General features: G+C 34.7%; 1 protein-coding gene across 3 annotated transcripts in view; it reads left to right on the forward strand.

Annotated features, from left to right (window-relative positions):
* spaca9 (sperm acrosome associated 9) overlaps positions 1 to 22,473 on the forward strand; it is an 88,255-nt gene that overhangs the window by 9,314 nt on the left and 56,468 nt on the right. The window contains exons 1-2 of one of the 3 annotated variants that reach the window (XM_069887249.1): positions 16,566 to 16,709; positions 21,214 to 21,359. In XM_069887249.1, coding sequence (XP_069743350.1) covers positions 21,216 to 21,359 — 144 coding nt within the window. In that variant the 5' untranslated portion in view covers positions 16,566 to 16,709; positions 21,214 to 21,215. Of the gene's footprint in view, positions 1 to 16,565; positions 16,710 to 21,213; positions 21,360 to 22,473 lie in introns of those variants that run through there. The other 2 variants (XM_069887261.1, XM_069887256.1) reach the window with 2 other exon arrangements.

The raw sequence follows: 22,473 nt of genomic DNA on the forward strand, positions 1-22,473 counted from the left end.
TTTACTGACAGCTCAAGTTCAACCTAGAATAAAACAGGTGGAATATTTGGCACATACTATCTTGGACCATTCCCCTTTGTTATTGTCAATAGTATCTGAGGAAGACAAAATTAGTGGATACAGGTGGAGATTAAATAAGGTATTGATGAAAAGGAAAGTTTTTTGTAAGAAAACAAAGTAAGTTTTTTTATGGAAAATAATAAAGACTTGGTAAAGAATAATTTTTTTTATATGGGATACTTCAAAGACATATTTAAGAGGACAAATAATTAGTTTTAACGGTAAAATTAAAAAAAGGACTATTTAAAGGAAGTAGATCAATTAGAAAAGGAAATAACGGATTTAGAGAAAACAATACAAATTAGTCCAAATGAGGAAGGGAAGAAATTAATGGAAACAAAAAGATCAAACTTAATATGATACAAACATATAGAGTTGAAAGATTTTTTGCGAACTAAACAGAGGTATTATAAATTGAGAGGAGCTCATAAGGTGTTGGCATGGTAGTTAAAGAAAGAACAGATATCTAGAACTAAAGTAGCAATGAAAGACAAGAATGGTCAGATGGTTTATGGAAATAAGTGAACATTTTAGAGAGTTTTATGAGAAGTTATACGTCCGAAAACAAGACAAAATTAAAATACAGCAATATTTGCAACAAATTCAATTACTGAATTTGTGTGAAGAGGAGAGGAAAGAATTATCTAATTCATATATGGGGTTCCAAAAACATTGCATAATAATAAAGTGCCAAATTTTCCAGTAGAATTTTATAAGCAATTTAAGGAATTGTTGGTACCAATTTTTAAAAAGATATTAGATCAAATAAGAGAAGTAAATGATGCACCAGAATCCTTTAAGATGACTTTGATAATGGTAATACCAAAAAATGGAAAAGATCCATTACAAACAGCTTCATATAGACCAATATCTTTGTTAAATGTAGATTATAAAATTGTATCCAAATTGTGGGCTAATCATTTGGTTAAGATACTTCCAAAATTGATTAATGTGGACCAGGTGTGGTTTATTACAAAAAGAAAGGCAGCAGATAATATAGTGAGATTTTTAAGTTTGATAAATGTAGCACAAAAAAGGAAAGTTCCAGCAATGGCAATTACTTTAGATGCAGAAAAAAATGTTTGATAGATTAGAATGGGGCTTTATATTAAAGGTATTACATAAGTTTGGATTTCCTGAGACATTTATAAAAGGAATAAAAGCATTGTCTAATGAACCAAAGGCAAAAGTAGTCGTAAATGGTCAAATTTCAGGTTTGATTAGATTAGGAAGGGTTATCCACTTTCACCATTCTTATTTGTATTGGCAATAGAACCATTAGCTGAAATGAATCAAGGAGATGAGGAAATTACCTGTTTTCAGATATGAGACAAAGTTCATAAAATTAGTATTTTTGTGGATGATGTTATAGTATATTTGACTAAACCTAAAATTTCATTGAATAGACTAAATGAAAGATTAATAGAGTATGGATTAATTTCAGGATATAAGGTTAATTTGGATAAAAGTGAAATAATGCCATTGGTTAATGCAGATGATACACAATGTGAAAAGTTAGTAACATTTAAATGGGGGTTAAATATTTGAGGATAATAGTAAGTAATCAATTGAATAATTTGTATAAATTGAATTATTTACCACATTTAAAAACATTGGAAGAAGATTTAAAAAGATGGACGGAATTACCAATAATGCTAATAGGATGAGTGAATTGTGTTAAAATGAATATTTTTCCTAAAATTCAATACTTACTTCAAACATTATCAATTCAGGTACCTGAAATGGTTTTTAGATGATTAAATAAGAATATTAGGGAGTATTTATGGAAAGGAAAATCAGCAAGGAAAAGTATGGAGAAGTTGACATGGAAAAAAGATCAAGGAGGTTTGAGACTACCAAATTTTAAAAGTTATTATAAGGCAGCTCAATTGAGATTTTTGTCTTCTTGGTATCAAGGGCAAGAAAAAGTACATTGGGTAGATATCAAGATGAATAATATAGGTGAAGAAAGTCCAGACCTAATATTGTATAAATGGAATCATGAAATTTTTTAAAGGTAGAAAAGAAATACCAATTTTAAAATATTTGTTTCTAATATGGAAAAGGATACATGTGAAAAGAGGTATAAGGAATTATCAGTTGGCTCAATTGACTTTAAAACAAAATCAACTTTTTCCATTTACAATGTATAATTCTTTATTTGATAATTGGTATGAAAAAGGTATACAGAAAATATGAGATTGTTTTAGAGGTTCATTGTATATGATATTTGATCAATTAAAGGAGAAATAAGGGATATTACAAAATACATTATTTGCATATTATCAATTATGATTGTATTTGAAGGAAAAAAATAGGAATGAATTTGAGACTTCCAGAGTATCGTCAATTTGAATATGTTATAACAGATACCTTTATTATTTGAAGATTTATAACTACTATGTATAATAAATTATGAGAAATAAAGGAAAAGAAAGATTTGTATAAAACTAAATTAAAGTTGGAATAGGATTTAAATGTACAAATTCAATAAGAAATATGGATGAAATTATGTAGAGACAGTGTAACTAATACAATTAATGCTAGATTTCAAAAGGTTCAATATAATTTTTTACGTCAAATGTATTATACACCCTATAAGTTGAATAAATTTAATTTAAATTTATCTGCTCAATTATTTAGATGTAAAAAAAGAGGTTGGTAATCTCTTGCACACAGTATGTTTATGTGAAAAGGTAAAGGATTTTTGAAAATTTTATTTAAAGATTTTATAAAACAATACAAAAGAAAACACAAAAGGAGTCACGTGATGGAGTAGTGGCCGGACGGTGAACTCCAGCCCTCTCCAGAAAAGTCGGAAAAAACAAAGGAAAACACAAAGGCACAGAAATAAAAGTTAAAGAAAAGTGAGTATAAAGGTGGAAAGAAGATGGCGACAAAAAAAGAAAAATCGAAATCAACGGTAAGAAGAGAGGAAGAGAAGACAACGGAGGAAGAAGGAGAAGGCCTTACCTGTTTGAAGAGGCCCGCGGTGGAGAGAGAAACCCGCTCCCTCAGGTCGGTAGAAATTGGACTACAAAAATGTAAAAGTGCGCAACCGCGCATGCACGAGGAGACGCGCATGCGCGGTGCGCATGAAAAAAAACACACCGACGGGAGGGGTGACAAGCTGGGGAGTCGATCTCCACAGCTGGCAACGACAGCTGCAGAACACCTGCAGCAAGAAGAGAACACAGAAGACAATGGAAACAAGAAAGAAGAGAAGAAAAGGGCAACAAAGAAACAACAGATGGCCAACCCAGAGGAAGAAGAGGAAGAGGAAGAGTACAGTGAAATAGAAGAAGAAGGGAAAGGCAAGATAAAGGATATACTTTCTCTTATTAAAGAATACATGGAGTCATTTAAAGAATGGCAAACACAGGAATTTAATGATTTAAGAAGAAGAATAAACAACACAGAAGAGAAAATGAATAAAATAGATATGACCTTAACAGAAATGGGAAAGAAAATGGACAAGATGGAAGAGCGGGCAGTAGCAGTAGAAATGGAGGTAGAGGACTTAAAAAAAGAAATTAGAGGAATCTAATAAAAAAGTTATAGAGACACAAGAACTGTTAGCTCAGAAAATAGATATAATGGAAAACTATAACAGAAGAAATAACATAAAGATAGTGGGCCTTAAGGAAGATGAAGAAGGCAAGAATATGAGAGAGTTTATAAAAGATTGGATCCCTAGGATCCTAGGATGTCCAGAACTACAGCAAGAAATGGAAATAGAAAGGGCACATAGAGCATTGGCCTTTAAACCACAACCACAACAAAAACCAAGATCTATTTTAGTAAAATTCCTAAGATATACTACAAGAGAAAAGACACTGGAGAAGACAATGGAAAAAGTAAGAGAGGGCAACAAGCCACTGGAGTACAAAGGGCAAAAAATCTTCATTCAGATATAAGTTTTGAACTCCTAAAGAAGAGAAAGGAGTTCAATACAGCAAAGGCGATTTTATGGAAGAAAGGGTATAAATTTATACTAAAGCATCCAGCGGTATTGAAAATATTTATTCCAGGACAACAAAACAGACTATTCTCGGATCCAGAAGAAGCACGAAAATTTGCAGAACAATTACAAAATAGACTGAGGGATGAAGACGTGTAATGAGAGTAAAAATGATCACGATTGATATGTATGTGGGTAAAGAGGTATAAGAGTGTGTATATATATATATATCTATATATATATATAGCTATATATCTATACATATATAGCTATATATATATATCTATACATATATAGCTATATATATATATATCTATACATATATATCTATATATATATAGATATATATATATATCTATATATATATATATAATGTGCATACGTGAATGTATTTGTATTTAGAGGAAAATATAGATAGTATAGACAAGAATTAATAAGGGAAGGAAATGGAATAGAGGGAATAAGGAGGGTACTAAAAGAGTGACCTTTGTTACATATGAAAAGTGAAATCTTTTCTGGGGGGGCTGGGTGGGGAGGAGTTGCGGTCACTGCAAAATCAGTTGACGCTTGCGAGTGAATTCGCAAACCCAAATGGAGAGGGGAGATGTGGTTGTCCGACAAGGGATAAAGGACAAATCAGGAGGGGAAGGGGAGATTGGGGCTAAAGAAGTTTTAAATAGGAGAATAAGGAAAATGTTTGATGTTTTAGGAATGTTGTCTTATAAAGGGTTTAAAATAAGAAAACAGAAATGGAAAAGGAGGAAAGGTAATGATGGAAAAATGGAAAGGGAAGATAAACAAAGTATAAAATGGCTACATTGAACTATATGACTTTAAATATTAATGGAATACATAACCAAATTAAAAGGAAGAAACTGCTAAATTTACTGAAAAAAGAAAAAATTGATATAGCATTTGTCCAAGAAACACACTTAACTGAATTGGAGCACAAGAAATTAAAGAGAGATTGGGTAGGACATGTAACAGCAGCATCGTATAATTCAAAAGCAAGAGGAGTGGCTATATTAATTAGTAAAAATGTGCCATTTAAAATAGAAGAGGAAATAATAGATCCAGCAGGGAGATATGTAATGATAAAATGTCAGATATATTCGGAGTTTTGGAATCTACTCAATGTATATTCACCTAACGAAGAAGATCAAAAGTTTATGCAAGATATCTTTTTGAAGGTAGCTAATACGCAAGGGAACATATTAATAGGAGGGGATTTCAACCTGAATTTGGATTCAAATATGGATAAAACTGGGAAAAAAATTAACAGAAAGAACAAAGTAACCAAATTTATAATTAAATCAATGGAAGAAATGCAACTTTTGGATATATGGAGGAAACAACACCCAAGAGAAAAGGAATATTCATATTACTCGGCTAGACATAAAACATACTCAAGAATAGACCTATTTTTGTTATCAGCTAGTATGCAAGATAGAGTAAGAAAAACAGAATATAAAGCTAGAATACTATCGGACCATTCACCCTTAATATTGACAGTAAAGCTAGAGGACATCCCTCCAAGAATGTATAGATGGAGATTAAACCCCATGTTACTTAAAAGGCAGGATTTTAGAGAATTTATTGAAAAACAAATAAAAATGTATTTTGAAATAAATACGGAATCAGTGGAAGATAAGTTTATGCTATGGGATGCAATGAAAGCATTCATTAGAGGGCAAAAAATAAGTTATGTAACCAAGATGAAGAAGGACTATAATCAGGAAACAGAGCAGTTGGAAAGGGAAATAGTAAATATAGAAAAAAAATTAGCAATGAAGGAAGATACAACTAAAAGAAGAGAATTGGCGGATAAAAAAATAAAATATGAAACACTACAAACATATAAGGTGGAGAAGAATATAATGAAGACAAAACAGAAATATTATGAACTGGGTGAAAAAACGCACAAAATCCTAGCATGGCAGCTAAAGACAGAACAAGCTAAGAAAATGGTATTGGCATCAAGGAAAAAAGACAAACAAATTACATATAATCCAAAAGAAATTAAGGAAAACTTTAGAGAATTCTATGAACAATTATACCGAACTGAAAATGAAGGGAAAGAAGGGAAAATAGATGAATTTCTGACTAAAATTGAACTACCAAAACTACAAATAGAGGAACAAAATAAATTAACAGAACCATTTGAAATAGTAGAAATACAAGAGATAATAAAAAAATTACCAAATAATAAGACACCAGCAGAGGATGGATTCCCAATAGAATTCTACAAAACATTTAAAGACTTATTAATTCCGCCCCTCCTGGATGTAATCAACCAGATTGATGAAACACAAAGCTTACCAGATTCATGTAAAACAGCAATAATTACAGTAATACTAAAGCAAAGGAAAGATCCACTCTCACCAGCGTCATATAGACCAATATCTTTACTAAACACAGATTATAAGATAATAGCTAAACTATTAGCAAACAGATTAGCAGAGCATGTACCGAAAATGGCAAATTTAGACCAAACTGGATTTATCAAAAAATGACGCACAACAGACAATATTTGTAAATTTATTAACTTAATTCATGCAGTAGAAGGAAATAAAGCACCTACAGTAGCAGTTGCTTTAGACGCAGAGAAGGCCTTTGACAGAGTAGAATGGAATTATTTGTTCAAAGTATTGCAAAAATTCAGTTTACCGGAGAAGTATATTAATTGGATTAAAGCATTATATAAGGGACCGTTAGCGAAAGTGACAGTAAATGGACATGTATCAAAGCAATTTAACTTAAGCAGGTCAACGCGGCAGGGATGCCCACTATCACCTTTATTGTTTGCGTTAGCTATAGAACCACTAGCAGAATTGATAAGAATAGATAATAATATAAAAGGAATAAAAATAAAAGACAAGGAATATAAAATCAGTCTATTTGCGGATGATGTTATAGTGTACTTAACAGAACCAGAACTCTCAATAAAAGAATTATATAAGAAATTGAAGGAATATGGAGAAGTGTCGGGTTACAAGATAAACGTAAATAAAAGTGAAGCAATGCCTATGAATAATGCGGATTTCTCAAAATTTAAGAAGGAATCTCCATTTAGATGGCAAATGCAGGCAATAAGATTCCTAGGTGTACAAATAAACAAAAATCTCGGCCAACTATATAAACTCAATTATTATCCACTAATGAAAAAATTACAGGACGATTTAGAGCATTGGAAAGATTTACCACTAACACTAATAGGAAGGATAAACTGTATTAAAATGAACATTTTTCCAAGGATATTATACTTATTTCAGGCATTGCCAATACAACTGACAGAAAAATTCTTCAAGGAGTTAAAGAAAATAATAAGGAAATTTTTATGGAGAGGGGGGAAACCGAGGATAGCACTAGATAAATTAACAGAATGGTATAAACAATGAGGCTTAAAACTGCCAAACTTTAAAAATTATTATAGAGCCGCACAATTAAGATACCTATCAGATTTTTATCAAACAAGGGAAAAACCAGACTGGACGATATTAGAATTAGATAAAATAGGGGAAAAGATACCTGAACACATATTATATAAATGGGATGAAAAATTGGTACAACATAGAAGTTCTCCAGTATTACATCATCTCCTCAATATTTGGAAGAAGATTCATGTAGAAAGAAATAAAACAAATTATCAATTACCAAAACTAATATTGACGCAAAATAAGTTACTCCCTTTTACAATAGATAACCTTTCCTTTAGAGAATGGGAAAAAAAGGGATTAAAAGAATAGAAAATTGTTTTTCAGGAAGTAGATTCTTATCCTTTGAACAAATGAGAGATAAGTACAATATAACTGGAGATACAGCGCTGGCATATTACCAATTGAGATCCTACTTGAAGGATAAATTAGGAAGCAGTTTGAGTTTGCCAGAGGGAAGTAACCTTGAATATGTGATTACAGATACAATATTAATCAAAAGATTTATAACAAATATGTATATTAAACTGCAAGAAAAGGAGAATGAGGAAACAAATGGTAAAACTAAATAAAAATGGGAACAAGATTTAAATATAAAGATAAAAAAGGAAACATGGGAGAAATTATGTTCTGGAACGACAAGAAATACAATAAATACGAGGCTACGTATGATACAATATAACTGGATACACAGACTATACATTACACCTCAAAAGTTAAATAAATGGGACCCAACAGTATCTGATAGATGTTTTTGATGTAAAAAAGAAATGGGAACAACAATTCATGCAATCTGGACATGTGAGAAAGTAGAAAAATTTTGGGAAGATCTCAATCAGATATTAAATAAAATAACAGAAAACAATATACCAAAGAATCCAGAGATCTTTCTCCTAAGTAACATAAAAAACAAAGAATTTGGAATTGATTTGGAGGATGCACAAAAAAGGTTTGTTAAGGTAGCTCTAGCCGTAGCAAAAAAATGTATTATGTCAACCTGGAAATTGGAAGATAATCTGAAAATACAACAATGGTATATAGAAATGAATAAATGTATTCCATTAGAAAAAATTACATATAGTTTAAGAAATAATATTGAAATATTCGAACAAATATGGGAGCCTTACATTAAATACAATAGCGAAAACCTACCGGGGACAATCATTACCTAAGTTGATGGAAGGAGAAGGAAAGAAAAGAATAGACTCAGTAGAATTTCTGATGTATTTTTGTTGAGTGACAACATTGTCTGACTGGTTTAATGTAACCTAGATTGTATACCTTAAATGGATGTGGGGGGTGGGGGGGGGGTGGGTTGGGAGGAGGGGGGGGGGGGAGAAAATGTCACTGTATATGTGTGAAAAGGAATAAGTGTGTATCATGGCTAATGTGATTTATGGTGTGAAAAATAAAAAATTTAAAAAAAAACAAAAGAAAACACAACCTACAACAATCAAAAGTAAACAATACCCACTCCCCCCACCCTCTCCACTAAACTATCTCATCCCAACCGCCCTCTCCCCCCACCATCTCTCAGAGCCTTAAAAAAAAAGTTTTCTTTCAGGTATTTTAAATTAACTGTTCGATGTGCCAACTCTGTGCATATCATTTATTTAAGATCAATAGCCATATGTTCTAAATATAAACTCCACATTTTAACAAAAAAAAGAATAATTATTTCGCACATTATAAGTTAATTTTTCCAAATATAAACACAATTGTAATTCATTATGCCATCTTTGTATATTCAACCCTACCTCATTTTTCCATGTAATAGCTATACATTTTCTTGCTACTGCTAACCCTAATTGCATGAAAGCCAGTTGTGGTTTGTTCACTCGCAACCTCGCAATTAATACATTCATATAACCTAATAAACACATAATTGGATCCAATTGCAAATCAATTTTAAGTAAATCTCTAAAAAAATTTTATAACTTTTTCCAAAAAAGGCTTAACTTTCCTACATGTCCAAACAGAATGCATAAAAGTACCTGTTTCCCACATCTGAAACACAAGTCTGATGAACTAGATCCATATTTCTTCAGCTTCTCAGAAGCCAAATATAATTGATGAATAAGATTATAATTGACCATGTTATTATCTCACATTAAGTAATTTTGTAACACTGTCAGTACACATATTTGACCATTCTTCCCAAGACAGTTCAATATCTAAATCTTTCTCCCATTTCTCTTTTGTTTTATACACATCCACTTTATCCATTTTTTATTTCAAAAACCTATACATATCTGATATAACCCCTTTCATTCCTGTATCTTCAATGGGGTGGACTTAAATTACCACATTTTCAAAATTATTATGAGGCGGCACAATTAAAATTTATTAATCGATTATTGATACTCAATAACCACCTATATGGGCAAAAGTTGAATTGGATCAAATTTCTGAAAATGAAACAAGTAATTTTATTTATAAATTTAATCCTTCATTGTTACAAAAATATAAATTACCTGTATTATGACATATAATGGATATTTGGTATAAGCGAGATCAACTTATAGGGTCTATAGGGAAAATTTCAGTGAAATCACTGTTGTATCAGAATAAATTAATTCCGTTTTCTTTAAATGTGAAAATTGGAAAATAATGTTAAATTAGAAGAATGATTTAATGAAATAAAATATTATCTTCCATTAGAAAAAAAATTACTTATGATTATGATAAATTTTGTCAAATATGGGAGCCTTGTATGAGATTTATGAATATAGACTAATCCAGGCCTACTAATCCAGGCCTTCTAATCCAATATCCCCCCCCTGAAAATATGGTATATAATGGTATTATTAATATGGTTATAATTATTATGCTGAATATGTTCTTTCTTTTCTTTTTATATCTTTTCTTTCTCTCTATAGGGGTTAGGGATGGTGGGAGGAGGGGGGATGAAATTTGAAAATTATTTGGTATCTATTATGTAATGATATAGCAAGTTAATTTGAAATGTATGAAGATACTAATAAATAAAAATGTCAAGAAAGAATTGAAGCAAGTTAAAACAGATTTGACAATTAAAGTGGATAATGCATTAAAAGTGATGAATAGCATTTCACAAAGAGTGGATAAGTTAGAAAATAAGGTTCAAGATATTTGAGAGGACATGCAGTGTATTGAAGAAAGATCTAATATGTTTGAAGATTTGATGACTGGTTTAATCTTGATGAATGAAAAACTTGGAAAAAGTTGATATTCTGGAAAATTATAGTAGTATGGCAGCGGGCCACCGCAGAGATCGAGCCAGCACATCATGGGTTGCACACGGTAGTAAACAGCAGCATAACACACTGTAACACGTCCCTTAAAGCAGTGAACCAGCACAGTTGAAAGCTGAAGCAGTACAAGGCCAGCAGCCCTAAAATGGTGCTGGTCAAGCTGCCCAGCTAACAGATTAATAACAGGCTGGGGAAGAAGGTTATTCACATGCAAGAAAGTTCCCGCTGCTTTTGTTATTCATGCGGCTGATGTCAGCCAATCAAACAAATGGCAGGAACTTCAACTATATAAAAGGAATCTTTCCAGCCTCAATAAATCTCAGAGCTTAACCTCCTACATTGCGAGTGTGTGTGTTTCTTTGTAGCAGTCGGCTACAGTAGAAAAAATGTTAAAATAGTGGGATTGTCCGAAGTTAAAGAAGGAGAGGATGCGATTCATTTTTTTTCAATAATGGATACCGAAGATATTTGGAGAGGAACATTTTGAAGACAAGATTCTAATTGAAAGAGCTCATGGAGCTTTGGAACCAAAGCCAGGTTCAAGCCAGAGACCCCCAATCTAACCTGGTTAGATTTTTGAACTATCAGGATAGAGAGAGGCTTCTAGGTTTGGCGATGAAGAGGGCTAAGGAATATGGACCTTTGAATTATGAAGGGGATAAGATTTTTTAAAATCCAGATTTGAGCCAAATTTTATTAAAGAAAAGGAGAGAAATTAATCCAGTTAAGAAAGTTTTGTATGATAAAGGTTACAGATTTGTGTTGCTTTATCCTGCTACTTTTAAAATATTTGTACCATGCCAACAGAATTTATTTTTTACAAATTATTTTCAAGCTGAAGAATATGCTCAGATTTTGTCTAAAGTTCAAGTAACAGAAGGCACTGATTTGTTGCAATTAATTTAGTATACAGGGAGGGGGTAGTTTTACCCTTTTTCTTTTTCTCTTTCTGATGGATGAAGAATTATTATGTCAGATGGAATTGTTGATTAAATCAAGGTTTTGTATCTTGCAGGGGTTGGGGGATGTGGTAAGTTGATTTCTGGCAGCTGCATGTGTTTTTGTAGCTTGGCCATGACTAGTAAAATGGAGGGAGGTGGTGCTGGTTCTTCCAATACTTGTTGGGGAGAATTTTTTGTTTTTTTTTTCTTTCTTTTCTTTAGTAATCAAATATATTGTATTCAATCTGAATTATTTTAATGATTTTGGATTTCAGATGATGGTGCTCAGGACCAAATTATTTTGTGGGAATTCTTCCTGGATGGGAGTGACGAAAATGGATTTTATAAATAGGGAAAAAATGAATAAAGCAATTAAGGTTCTGAGTTTTAATATCAATGGGATTAACAGGATATAAAAATAAATAAAATTTTGTCATTTATTAAGAAATTGGGAGTGGATATTGCTTTTTTACAAGAGACTCATCTAATGAAAAAAGAACACCTAAAACTGAAAAGAGATTGGATAGATCAAGTAGTTATTTCCTCATTCAATTCTAAAGCTAGCTAAAAATTTACCAATTAAAGTTCAGAAGGTGACTACGGATCCAGTGGGTAGATATATAATGGTAAATTGTCAAATATTTTCAGAGGAATAGAATTTATTAAATATATATGTACTGAATTTAGATGATGAAAAATTTATACAAGATACTTTCTTGAATCTGGTGGATGTTTATGAAAATATTTTAGTAGGAGGTGATTTTAATTTTTGTTTGGATCCTTTATTAGATAGATCATCAAGAACAATAGTTAAAACTAAGGCAGCTAAAGCCATGTTATATTTAATGAAGGATTTCTATTTAATTGATATATGGAGAAGGAAACATCCAAGAGATAGAGATTATTCTTTTTATTCCTCTAGATTTGACATGTATTCTAGAATCAATTTCTTTTTACTTTGGCTCAAAATCAATCAAGAATTTTGAATATTGATTATAAAGCAAGAATAATATCTGATCATTCTCCATTGATGATGGAACTGGAATTTACTGAAAAACAGCAGTCAATATATAGGTGGAGATTAATTTTTTTGTTATTAAAAAGAGAAGATTTTTGTGCTTTTATAAGACAACATATTGAATTATTTTGTGATACAAATTTACATTCAATAGAGGATAAGTTTATTATTTTTGGATGCATTAAAATCTTATTCGCAAGAACAGATTATATGTTTTACTTCAAAAATTAGAAACGACTATATGAAAGATATAGATAAATTAGAACAATATTGGAAAAAATATTCAAACATCACCATCAGAGGATAAACATAGGTGTTTAATTAATAAGAAGTTACAATATAATACAATGTCAACTTATAGAACAGAGAAAATGATTTTAATAACTTAACAAAAATATTATGAATGAGTAGAAAGATCTCAAACTTTTAGCAGAACAGATTTCAAGAACAATTAATGCAATACGAGATAATAATGAAGTTACATTTAAACCACAAGAAATGAAATTTTTAGGGAATTTATATACATTAGAATCATTACAGGATGATATTATTATAGATAATTATTTGTCACAAATAACATTACCTAAATTAACTGAGATAGATAAAGATGATTTGGATAGACATTTTACTGTACAAGAAGTTTATAGGGCACTTAATTGTTTGCAAAATAATAAGCCTCCAGGAGAGGATGGATTCCCAGTTGAATTTTAAAAAGAATTTAAAGATTTAATAATTCCTTTATTTATGCAGGTAATAGAACAAGCTATTATATTGCACATTCTTGAAGAAACTTTTTTCACAGCAATAATTACAGTTATTCCTAAAAAGGATAGAAACAAGTTTCATATAGACCTATTTCATTGTTAAATGTTAATTATAAAATTGTGGCAAAGGTATTAGCAAATAGAACTAATGACTGTCTTCCTGAATTAATAAATATGGATCAAATGGGTTTTGTTAAAAATAGACAAACTTCTGAAAACTTCTGTGAGCGAATTGCCCCCGTTTCTACTGCCACGCAGGTGGGGCAGCTGCAGAAATGGCACCATCAAGGCTTGCTCATTGCCTCATAGCTTAGGCCACAGCTTGTGCCCCAGGCTACATGATGATGTCACCGCTGCACGGATCGAATCTCCTGTTGGCCTTAAAGGGGCGCATGTGAAATTCAAATAAACAGTTCTACTGGAGCCCCACCAAGTCCAGTGGTGTTTTCTGTGTGTAGAAGCTGCTACATTGGTGACCCCGCAGAGTCCAGATGATATCTGATCTCAAAACATGGATTAATCAGTGATCAGTGGTGTCTCTGTGAAGCTACCCTCCCCCCCCCTTCTGGACCCACTGGCCCCGCACATGGTTTGGGCAGGTGGAGGTGCAGTTTCGACTCCGGCACATCACCTCAGACTCCACCATGTTCTACCACATGGTGAATGTCCTCGATGAAGAAACGGCAGTCAGAGTGGATTACTTGATCCACAATCCTCCTGAGGAGGGCAAGTACATCATCCTCAAAACCCTCCTCCTCAGCACCTTCGGACTCTCCCATCAGCAGCATGCGGCCAGGCTGATACACCTCGATGGCCTGGGGGACAGAGCCCCATCCGCCTTGATGGATAAGATGCTCGCCCTGGCAGAAAGTCACAAACCCTGCCTAATGTTTGAGCAAGCCTTCCTCAAACAAATACTGGAGGACATCCAGCTCCTACTAGCAGATGAGGACTTCTTGGACCCCAGGAAGGTCGCAGCATGTGCCGATGTTATGTGGCAGATGAAGCGAGAGAACAAGGCCACCATGAACCAGGTCACCTGCCCTGCGCCCAACCAACTACAGCCCGCTCCCAGACAGAAATGGAAGAGCACCATTCAACCTGGTGCTTATATCACCAATGCTGGGGAGCACAAGCCCACAAATGCCTCCAACCCTGCTCGTATCAGGGAAATGACCAGGCCAGCCACCGCTGATGGCTGGCCACACGAACAGCCTCTTACATGTAGTGGACAAGACCAATGGTCAACGTTTCCTGGTGGATACCAGACCAGAGTTGAGCATGCTGAACCCGACCACCCTTGAGACCCACACAAGAGCACGAGGCCTGATCCTGCTTTGCATTCGAAGGGCTCCGAAAGAAGACCTCCAAGTTTCATCCGCAGAACTCGTCTACAGTGCACTGCTGATGCTACCAGGGGAGTTTCTCGTAGGGGAGACCCTGACACTACTCGTGGACCTCCGCAGCAAGCTCACCTCGTTAACACCCCCACCACCTACCCACCACGGCAAGCACCCGGTGAACATCCCCAAAGAGATGGACTCAGCGGAGTTCATGTTCATCTGGCATGCCCGGCACCCGGTCCCACTGCAGCACCCATATGAGGGACCGTTCAAAGTCCTCCAGTGATTGGGGAAAACCTTTACTCTGGACATTGGGGGCAGGGAGGAACTTTTCACAGTCAACTGGCTAAAGCCAGCGCATGTGGTCTTAAACCTGCCTGAGTAGACGGCACAATCTAAATGGAGGGGTCAGCCGCCCAAACAGCGGGACGTGTAAGCTGGTTCGGGGGTGGGTGGCTGTGTGGCGGTGCACATCTCTGTGAGTGAACCGGCCCCATTTGTACTGCCGCATTGGCGGGGCAGGTATAGAAGATGGTGCCATCAGGACTTGCTCATTGCCTCGTGGCTGAGGCCACAGCTCGCATCTCAGGCTACTTGATGACATCACGGCTGCACGGGGTGGAACTCCCATTGGCCTTAAAAGGGCGTGTGCAAAATTCAAATAAACAGTTCTACTGGAAACCCCACCAAGTCCAGTGGTGTTTCTGTGTATAGCAGCCGTTACATAAGTATAATTCACTTAGCACAAAAGTAAAAAGATTTAAGTGTTGCAGTTGCATTGGATGCAGAAAAAGCTTAATCAATTATTTTTAAAATTAGTAAAGGTGCTGGAATGCAGAGATGAATAAAGCATCCAATTGATTAAAAGAACTGCTGACCTCAAGCGATAATGTTCTCATCCACTACGACCCAAATAAAGAAGTGACTCTAGCTGTTGATTCTTTGCCAGTAGGTTTGGGTGCTGTATTGCCACAGATCACAGAAAAGGGAGACCCTTTTAGTTGGAATTATCTAATATACTAACTAGGATTATGGAAACAGACTTCCCGTTGGATCTGGAGCTGTATTTGTTGAGAAACCTAGAGGACATGGGCAGAACATTAACTAAATTCCAAATTAAATTTGTAGATATTGCCCTGTCAGTAGCAAAAAAAAAGTATTGCGATCACCTAGAAGTCTGATTCATCCCTGCTCATCACTCGATGGACCACGGAGATACTCAACTGCATGCCCATGGAGAAAATAACATATAATTTAAAAAATAAGTATGTTACTTTTGCCAAAATATGGCAACTTTATCTCGAGCCCTTTGGTGCACAGCTATAGCAACAGCCCACAGTGCTAAAAAGCTAACAAAATACAGAAAGACAACAGCAGAGGAAGCACCTCAAAGAGTGGAAGTAGATTAGAAAGACTGGTGGTACGCTAAAGTTTTCTTTTTGTTTATACTTTTTTCCTGTTTGTTACTTTAATTGCTTTAGTTGTTTAATTTTCAAAGTTTTGGGGGATGGAAATTGGTAAGCTGATATAGTGTTTGTATCTGAGAAGTATATTAAAAGAAAGTGTAAATATACTTTTTTTCAGATGTGATAAAATATTTTTGTAAAAATTTCAAAAAAGGAAAGTCAAAATCAAGTAACATATTTTAAAGATAATATTTGCAGGAATTTTTAAAAAGCAAAATCAGTAAAAATATTAAAATGTCCATTTTTAAAGCAAGTATTGCCCAAGAAGACACAGATTGATCTAGAAATTATATGGTGTAGTCCAGTTGCTAGGTAATGGGTGGTAAACAATGATCACCAGGTGCATTATAGTGACAGCTGAAATTGTATCCGTTTAACGTAACAAGCTAGGTTAATTGGGAGGGGAAAGATCCTCCCAGAATCCATAAAAATCAACAGACTGAACTAAGGATTTGAAAATAATCCACAATTCATTTCTCTACGTTTCAGGTAGGCGACCGCGCAGCAGTTGTTTCATATAGTGAAGCAATGGCAGGATGAAATATGCACATGTGTATACCATTGCGTTGCCCGCTTTTATACTCGTGAACAATTTTGGCTAAGTATATATCCTATCAGTGTCGATGCGTTTAACCAAGTTACTTTTCTAAAGAGGAAAGCAATCTGATTTGTCCCATTCCTGAAGGAAACATCACGTTACAAAATTACTTGCTAAATCATCCCGTGTTGCCTGTTTTTTCCCTCTTAATCCGTTTTGTATCATTGCCATTCAATATGAAATATTACTATATGCAACTATCATATCTGAACGCGAAATTGTTATGAGAATGGCTTGTGTTGTGACAGACTGCCGCATCTTTACAATAGCGCAATACATTCGTATTGTCAGGAACATTGTCCAAAGTTAATGGCCGCATTTCAGTTCCCCTTCTCTGGTGGTCATGATTTGAACAGAGAACAATTCAAACAGCAGAATGAGTTAGTTGTTGGATTAAATTTTTAATCTCATTTGATTTGATTCACACCAGACCGTGTAAACCTGGATATTTAACCAAAAGTGCAGAGATAATTCACTGCAGAGCTAACACCATCCAATCTATGCAGTACTTGTTTAATTGTAGATACCTTGTAAGAATTGTCCCCCTCCCCCTATTTTGGCCCAAAAATTGGGTGTTTTCCATATGGCCCATGTAAAAATTGACTCCTATTTTTGGCCCTGGCTGCCTGCCCATCCGAGCTCCCGATGCATCAACTGCCTGCCCATATGAGCTCCCAATGCCCCTAACGTGGACTTACCACCTGGTCCTAGCCATCCAAGTTCTCAATGCCTTAAACCGAAGATGGTTCTTACTGAGGTCAAAAGTATGACCCTGTAATGGTCGACTTGATCCCAAATTTGTCCAAAAATTTTGATAATTACACGAATATATGCAGTATTTAGTGTTAATGTCACATATTTGTAGAAATCTAGATTTCTATCCATAGAATTAAAAGGCTCTCACCTAATACATATCCCTCCAAAAAGGTTTCATCAAAGCTTTATATAACTAAAATGACCCCAGAAGAATTTGCAAAGCAGCAAACATTGTTAAGACAATGTTTTATAATTTGCACCAAGTATTATGTATCTGTTAGATTGCCAATCAGAAGTTCAGTTGATTAAATGCTAAGGAATCATACCGCAGCACAATGTACAAGGAAGGAAAAACAACCTGCAGGAAAATGCTTTTTTTTTACACAGTCATTCAAGAACCACAAATATGAATTAATTATCTTATTCAATGCCATTTTATTCTTTACACAATTTAATGTTCTGTAATACTATTAGCAATGTATTGTTCTGTTATTATCTGGCCCACTTCAATGTTATAAACTGAAAAATAAGCTATTATTGGAATTTTCTGTAAGAAATTCCTACTCTGCTGTCAGTCAAGCATCCGATAGGCTTTGAACTGGAAATAGAATATGAACTTGACTGTTGCCAGCTTTTGTATTTGAGGAGAAGCTATAGAAGTGATTTTGAAAGCAGACCTATCTCACACTTTGATGGCATAAGTATGTAGCAAGGCAGGTAATATCTCGAATAGCTATCCCCTCCAGATCTCCACTCAATTAGCCTTTCCATTAACATCATCAGGTAGGCCAAAGTGAAAATACCTCCTGTGTGTGAGTTGCAGAGAGGAAAAGATGCTTCATGAAAACTACACTTCTCAGCTTCCTTTTGCAAAAAAGAAAAAACACAATTTTGATTGCTTTTGTGTAGTGCAAGGATGAAAAGAAAAAGAATGATATAGGTGTTGGCACCTGGGATGAAGCAAGTACCTTGAGGATATAGTAGTTCACTGAAGAAGGAAATTGGAAGGGAAAAGGGGTCGTGAGATATCCCTGGTAAGGTGAAGGAGAATCCAAAAAGATTCTGTGAGTATGTAAAAGTGAAAAAGGATAGCTAGTGAGAGAGTAGTTCCCAAAATAATCAGTATAGAGATCTTTTCATGGAACCAGAAATGTGTGAGGAATTAAATGAATATTTCTTGTCTATACTTACTATGGAGAAGCATATAGAATCTCATGAGCTCAGGGGAGGGAACAGTGACATTCTGAAGCATATCAACATTACAGAACAGGAGTTGTTGGGGTATTGAATTGCATAGAGATAGAAATATCACTGGGTATCTGAGGATGTTATGAGAAGAAATGGAGGGGTTTGTTGTGGCCTTTGAGGGACGTTTGTTAGCCACACATGAGATACTGGAAGATAGCTAATATTGTATCTTTATTCAACAAAGGTAGTAAAGATAAGTTAGGGAACGACAGGCTGGTAAACTTTACATCAGTGATTGTAAAATTATTGGAAGAGATTCTGAAGGATAGGATTTATTTGCATTGGAAAGGGAAGGATGGGTCAAGGATAATCAACATAGTTTTGTGCATAGAATATCTCATGAATTTGAATGAGGATTTTGAAGATTTAACCAAAAGAATTGATAAGGGCGTGGCAATTATTTTGTCTACATGAACTTTAGAAAGGCCTTTGACAGGTCCTTTTATTCTGAAAGGTTAGGATACATGGGATCTAGGCTGAGTTGACAAATTGGTTACAAAATTAGCTTGGTGATAGGAGACAGAGGTGGTAATGGAAGGTTGTTTTTCAGATTGGATGTCTTTGACCAGTGGTGTGACACAGATTGAAGCTGGCTCTCCTGTTGTTTTTAAGATATATTAATGATAATGTAGGTGGCATGATTAATAAGTTTGGAGATTACTCCAAAATTGGTAATATAGTGGTCAATGAAAAAGGTTATTTAAGGCTACAACAGGATATAATCAGAAAACTTTTCAAGGGAATGGCAAATTTTAGACATTGTGTTACAGTTGGTTTGATTGCAATTGGAATATATTTGCCGTTCTTATCATCATATTATAAGAGAGGGTGCAGAAACAAATCCCAACAAATGTTGCCTGGATTGGAGTGCTTGTTTTAGATTTCAGTTTTCAGATTTATTGTCAGTACATACATGACATCACATACAACCCTAAGATTCTTTTTACCTGAGGGTAAGGCAGAATTACCTTATTATTATTGGTAGTGCAAAAAAAACCTGTACTCAACATGCACGTAAACAAAGAAATGTAAGCAAACTGACTGCAATACAGAGAGGGAAAAAAATCAATAAAGTGCAAAAGTAAGAATCCTTAAATGAAACTCTGATTGAGTTTGTCATTGAAGAGACTGATGGTAGAGAGGTAGCAGCTGTACCTGAACCTGGTGGTGCAAATCTTGTGCCTTGTTCCTAATGATAGCAGTGAGAAGAGATTGGATTGGCAGGATATGTATGGCATCATAGAGGTTTATACAATTATAAGAGGCATGAATAGATAGGGAGGATAATCAGGTTGGAATGCATAGATTTAAAGTGAGATTGAAAAAATTTAAAAAGGATCTGAGAGGTAGAATTTTCACACTAAGAGCAGTTGGTATCTGGAATGAGCTGCCAGAGGAGATGTGAGGGGCAGGAACAGTAACAATATTTGAATGGCAACTGGGCACATGTGTGAATGAATAGGATATAGCTGGATATGGAATTAATACAGGCAGCTGGGATTAATATAGATAGACAATGGTCAGCACAAACAGTGGGCAATAGAACATTATGACTCAAATAGAAGAGTGTGGGTAATTAGGAAATGATCAAGGATGTTGGTCTTTATCTCAGGATACTGGAATACCAGTTCATGAAAATTACATTATGGTTATATAGAATTCTAGTTAGCCTCATCTGGGTACCACACTTATTTGCAGACAGCACACACAGAAGTGTACGATGGCCTTCGAGAGGGTGCAGCAAAATTTATTAAATTGACACTGGAGATTAAATGTGATACACAATTTGTAAACTTGACTTGAACTCTTTTAAACCTATGAAACTGAATTATGATTTTTTTTTGTATTTAAGGAATTGTAATTTGATGGATTTTTCCTGGTGGAATAAAGCAAGGAGGCATACATTTTTATGTCATTGTATGTTTATGGAAAACAACCATCACCAGAAAGTTGCTAGTCTCTAAATGCCTTTAAGAAGATACTAGTGAGCTGCCTTCTTGAACCACTATAATTCTTATGGTGAGGGTACTTAGCCATGCTGTTCCAAAATTAAGAAAATAAAATAAAATAAAAAATAAAATAACAACAAAATATTTATTGAATTTAAAAGGAGTAGGAAACTAGATATAAAAGTTAAAAGCAGTGTCACTTGGAAGTAGCAGGAAGCAAACCAGGATAATGTGTCCTGTGGGATATTTTTAGACCAACTTTGAGAACGAAGTGCTCAGATTTCCAAACTATTGAATTGTTTCCTTTTCCATGTAATTATTCATTGTCATTTTGATGTAGGCCTCTGGTTTTACAGAATATTTAAAAGCATTAGATTTTCAAGGGAATCACTTGTATCATACATTTCAGATTTTCACTGAGATTTCTTATTTACCCACTAAGGGATGAATGAGCTGAAGGCTGCCCTAAGACATCTGGATCAAAGATACTCACTCTTCAAGCAGCAACAATTCACTTTCGTTACAGCTCTGGACCACACACGGGAAAATGCCCATGACAAGATCCAACCTGTGTCCACTCTCGCTCAGGTAACAATTGATTAAATAATGAGTATGCTTAAAAGTAGATATTTTAAAAAATCAGAACTATATTAATAGGATTCATTTCGTCTACTTTTGTTTCAACAGAAAAAAGTCTAGACTTGCATATCATCTACATTTAAAAAATTAAACAACTGTTTTGTGTCTAGAATGTAATTTCTATTTATTCCTTGCATACTTTATAGAACATGACAGCACAGTACAGGCCCTTCAGCATACAATGTTCTGTAAACCCATATATACCTAACAAAAAAAAAATTAAATACTTCCCTACCTCATAACTCTTTTTCTTTCATCCATGTGCCTGTCTAAGAGTCTCTTAAATGACCTTATTGTTCCAGCCTCCACTACCACCCCGAGCAAAGCATTTCAGGCAACTGCCATTCTCTGTGTAAAAACACTTACCCCTGATGTCTCCCCTAAACCTTTGTCCCTTCACTTTGTACAGAAGTCTTCTGATGTTTGCGTCTCCTCCCATGGGAAAAAGGTGTTGACTGTCTACCTTTTCTATGCCTCTCACAATCTTGTAGACCTCAATAAGTCACTTCTGATCCTTCTTCACTCCAAAGAGAAAAGCCCTAGTTCTGCTAACCTTGCTTCATAGGGCATAGATTCCAATCCAGGCTACATCTTGGTAAATCTCCTCTGAACCCTCTCCATAGCTTCCACATCTTTTCAGTAATTAGGTGACTAGAACTGAACATCATATTGTAAGGTGGTCTCACCAGAGATTTATAGAGCTGCCACATTTCCTCACAACTTCTGAATTCAACACTCCAATTAAAGAAATCTAGCATGCCATAGGCCTTCTTTACTGTCCTATCAACCTGCCTGACAACTTTGAGAGATGTACAGATTTGGACCCCAAGGTCCCTCTGTTCATCCACACTGTTAAATATCTTACCAATAACCATACGCTCTGCCTTCAATCATCTCAAACTTTTCCAGATTGAACTTCATCTGCCACTTTTCCGCCCACCTGTCTATGTCATGTTGCAAATTACGATAGTTATCAACCCTATCCCAAACACTTCCAACCTTTGTATCATCTACATACTTATAGATCCATCCCTCTACTTCTTTGTCCAGGTCATTTATAAAA

This window comes from Narcine bancroftii, chromosome 1 (assembly GCF_036971445.1).
Source record: "Narcine bancroftii isolate sNarBan1 chromosome 1, sNarBan1.hap1, whole genome shotgun sequence".
Classification (NCBI taxonomy): domain Eukaryota; kingdom Metazoa; phylum Chordata; class Chondrichthyes; order Torpediniformes; family Narcinidae; genus Narcine; species Narcine bancroftii.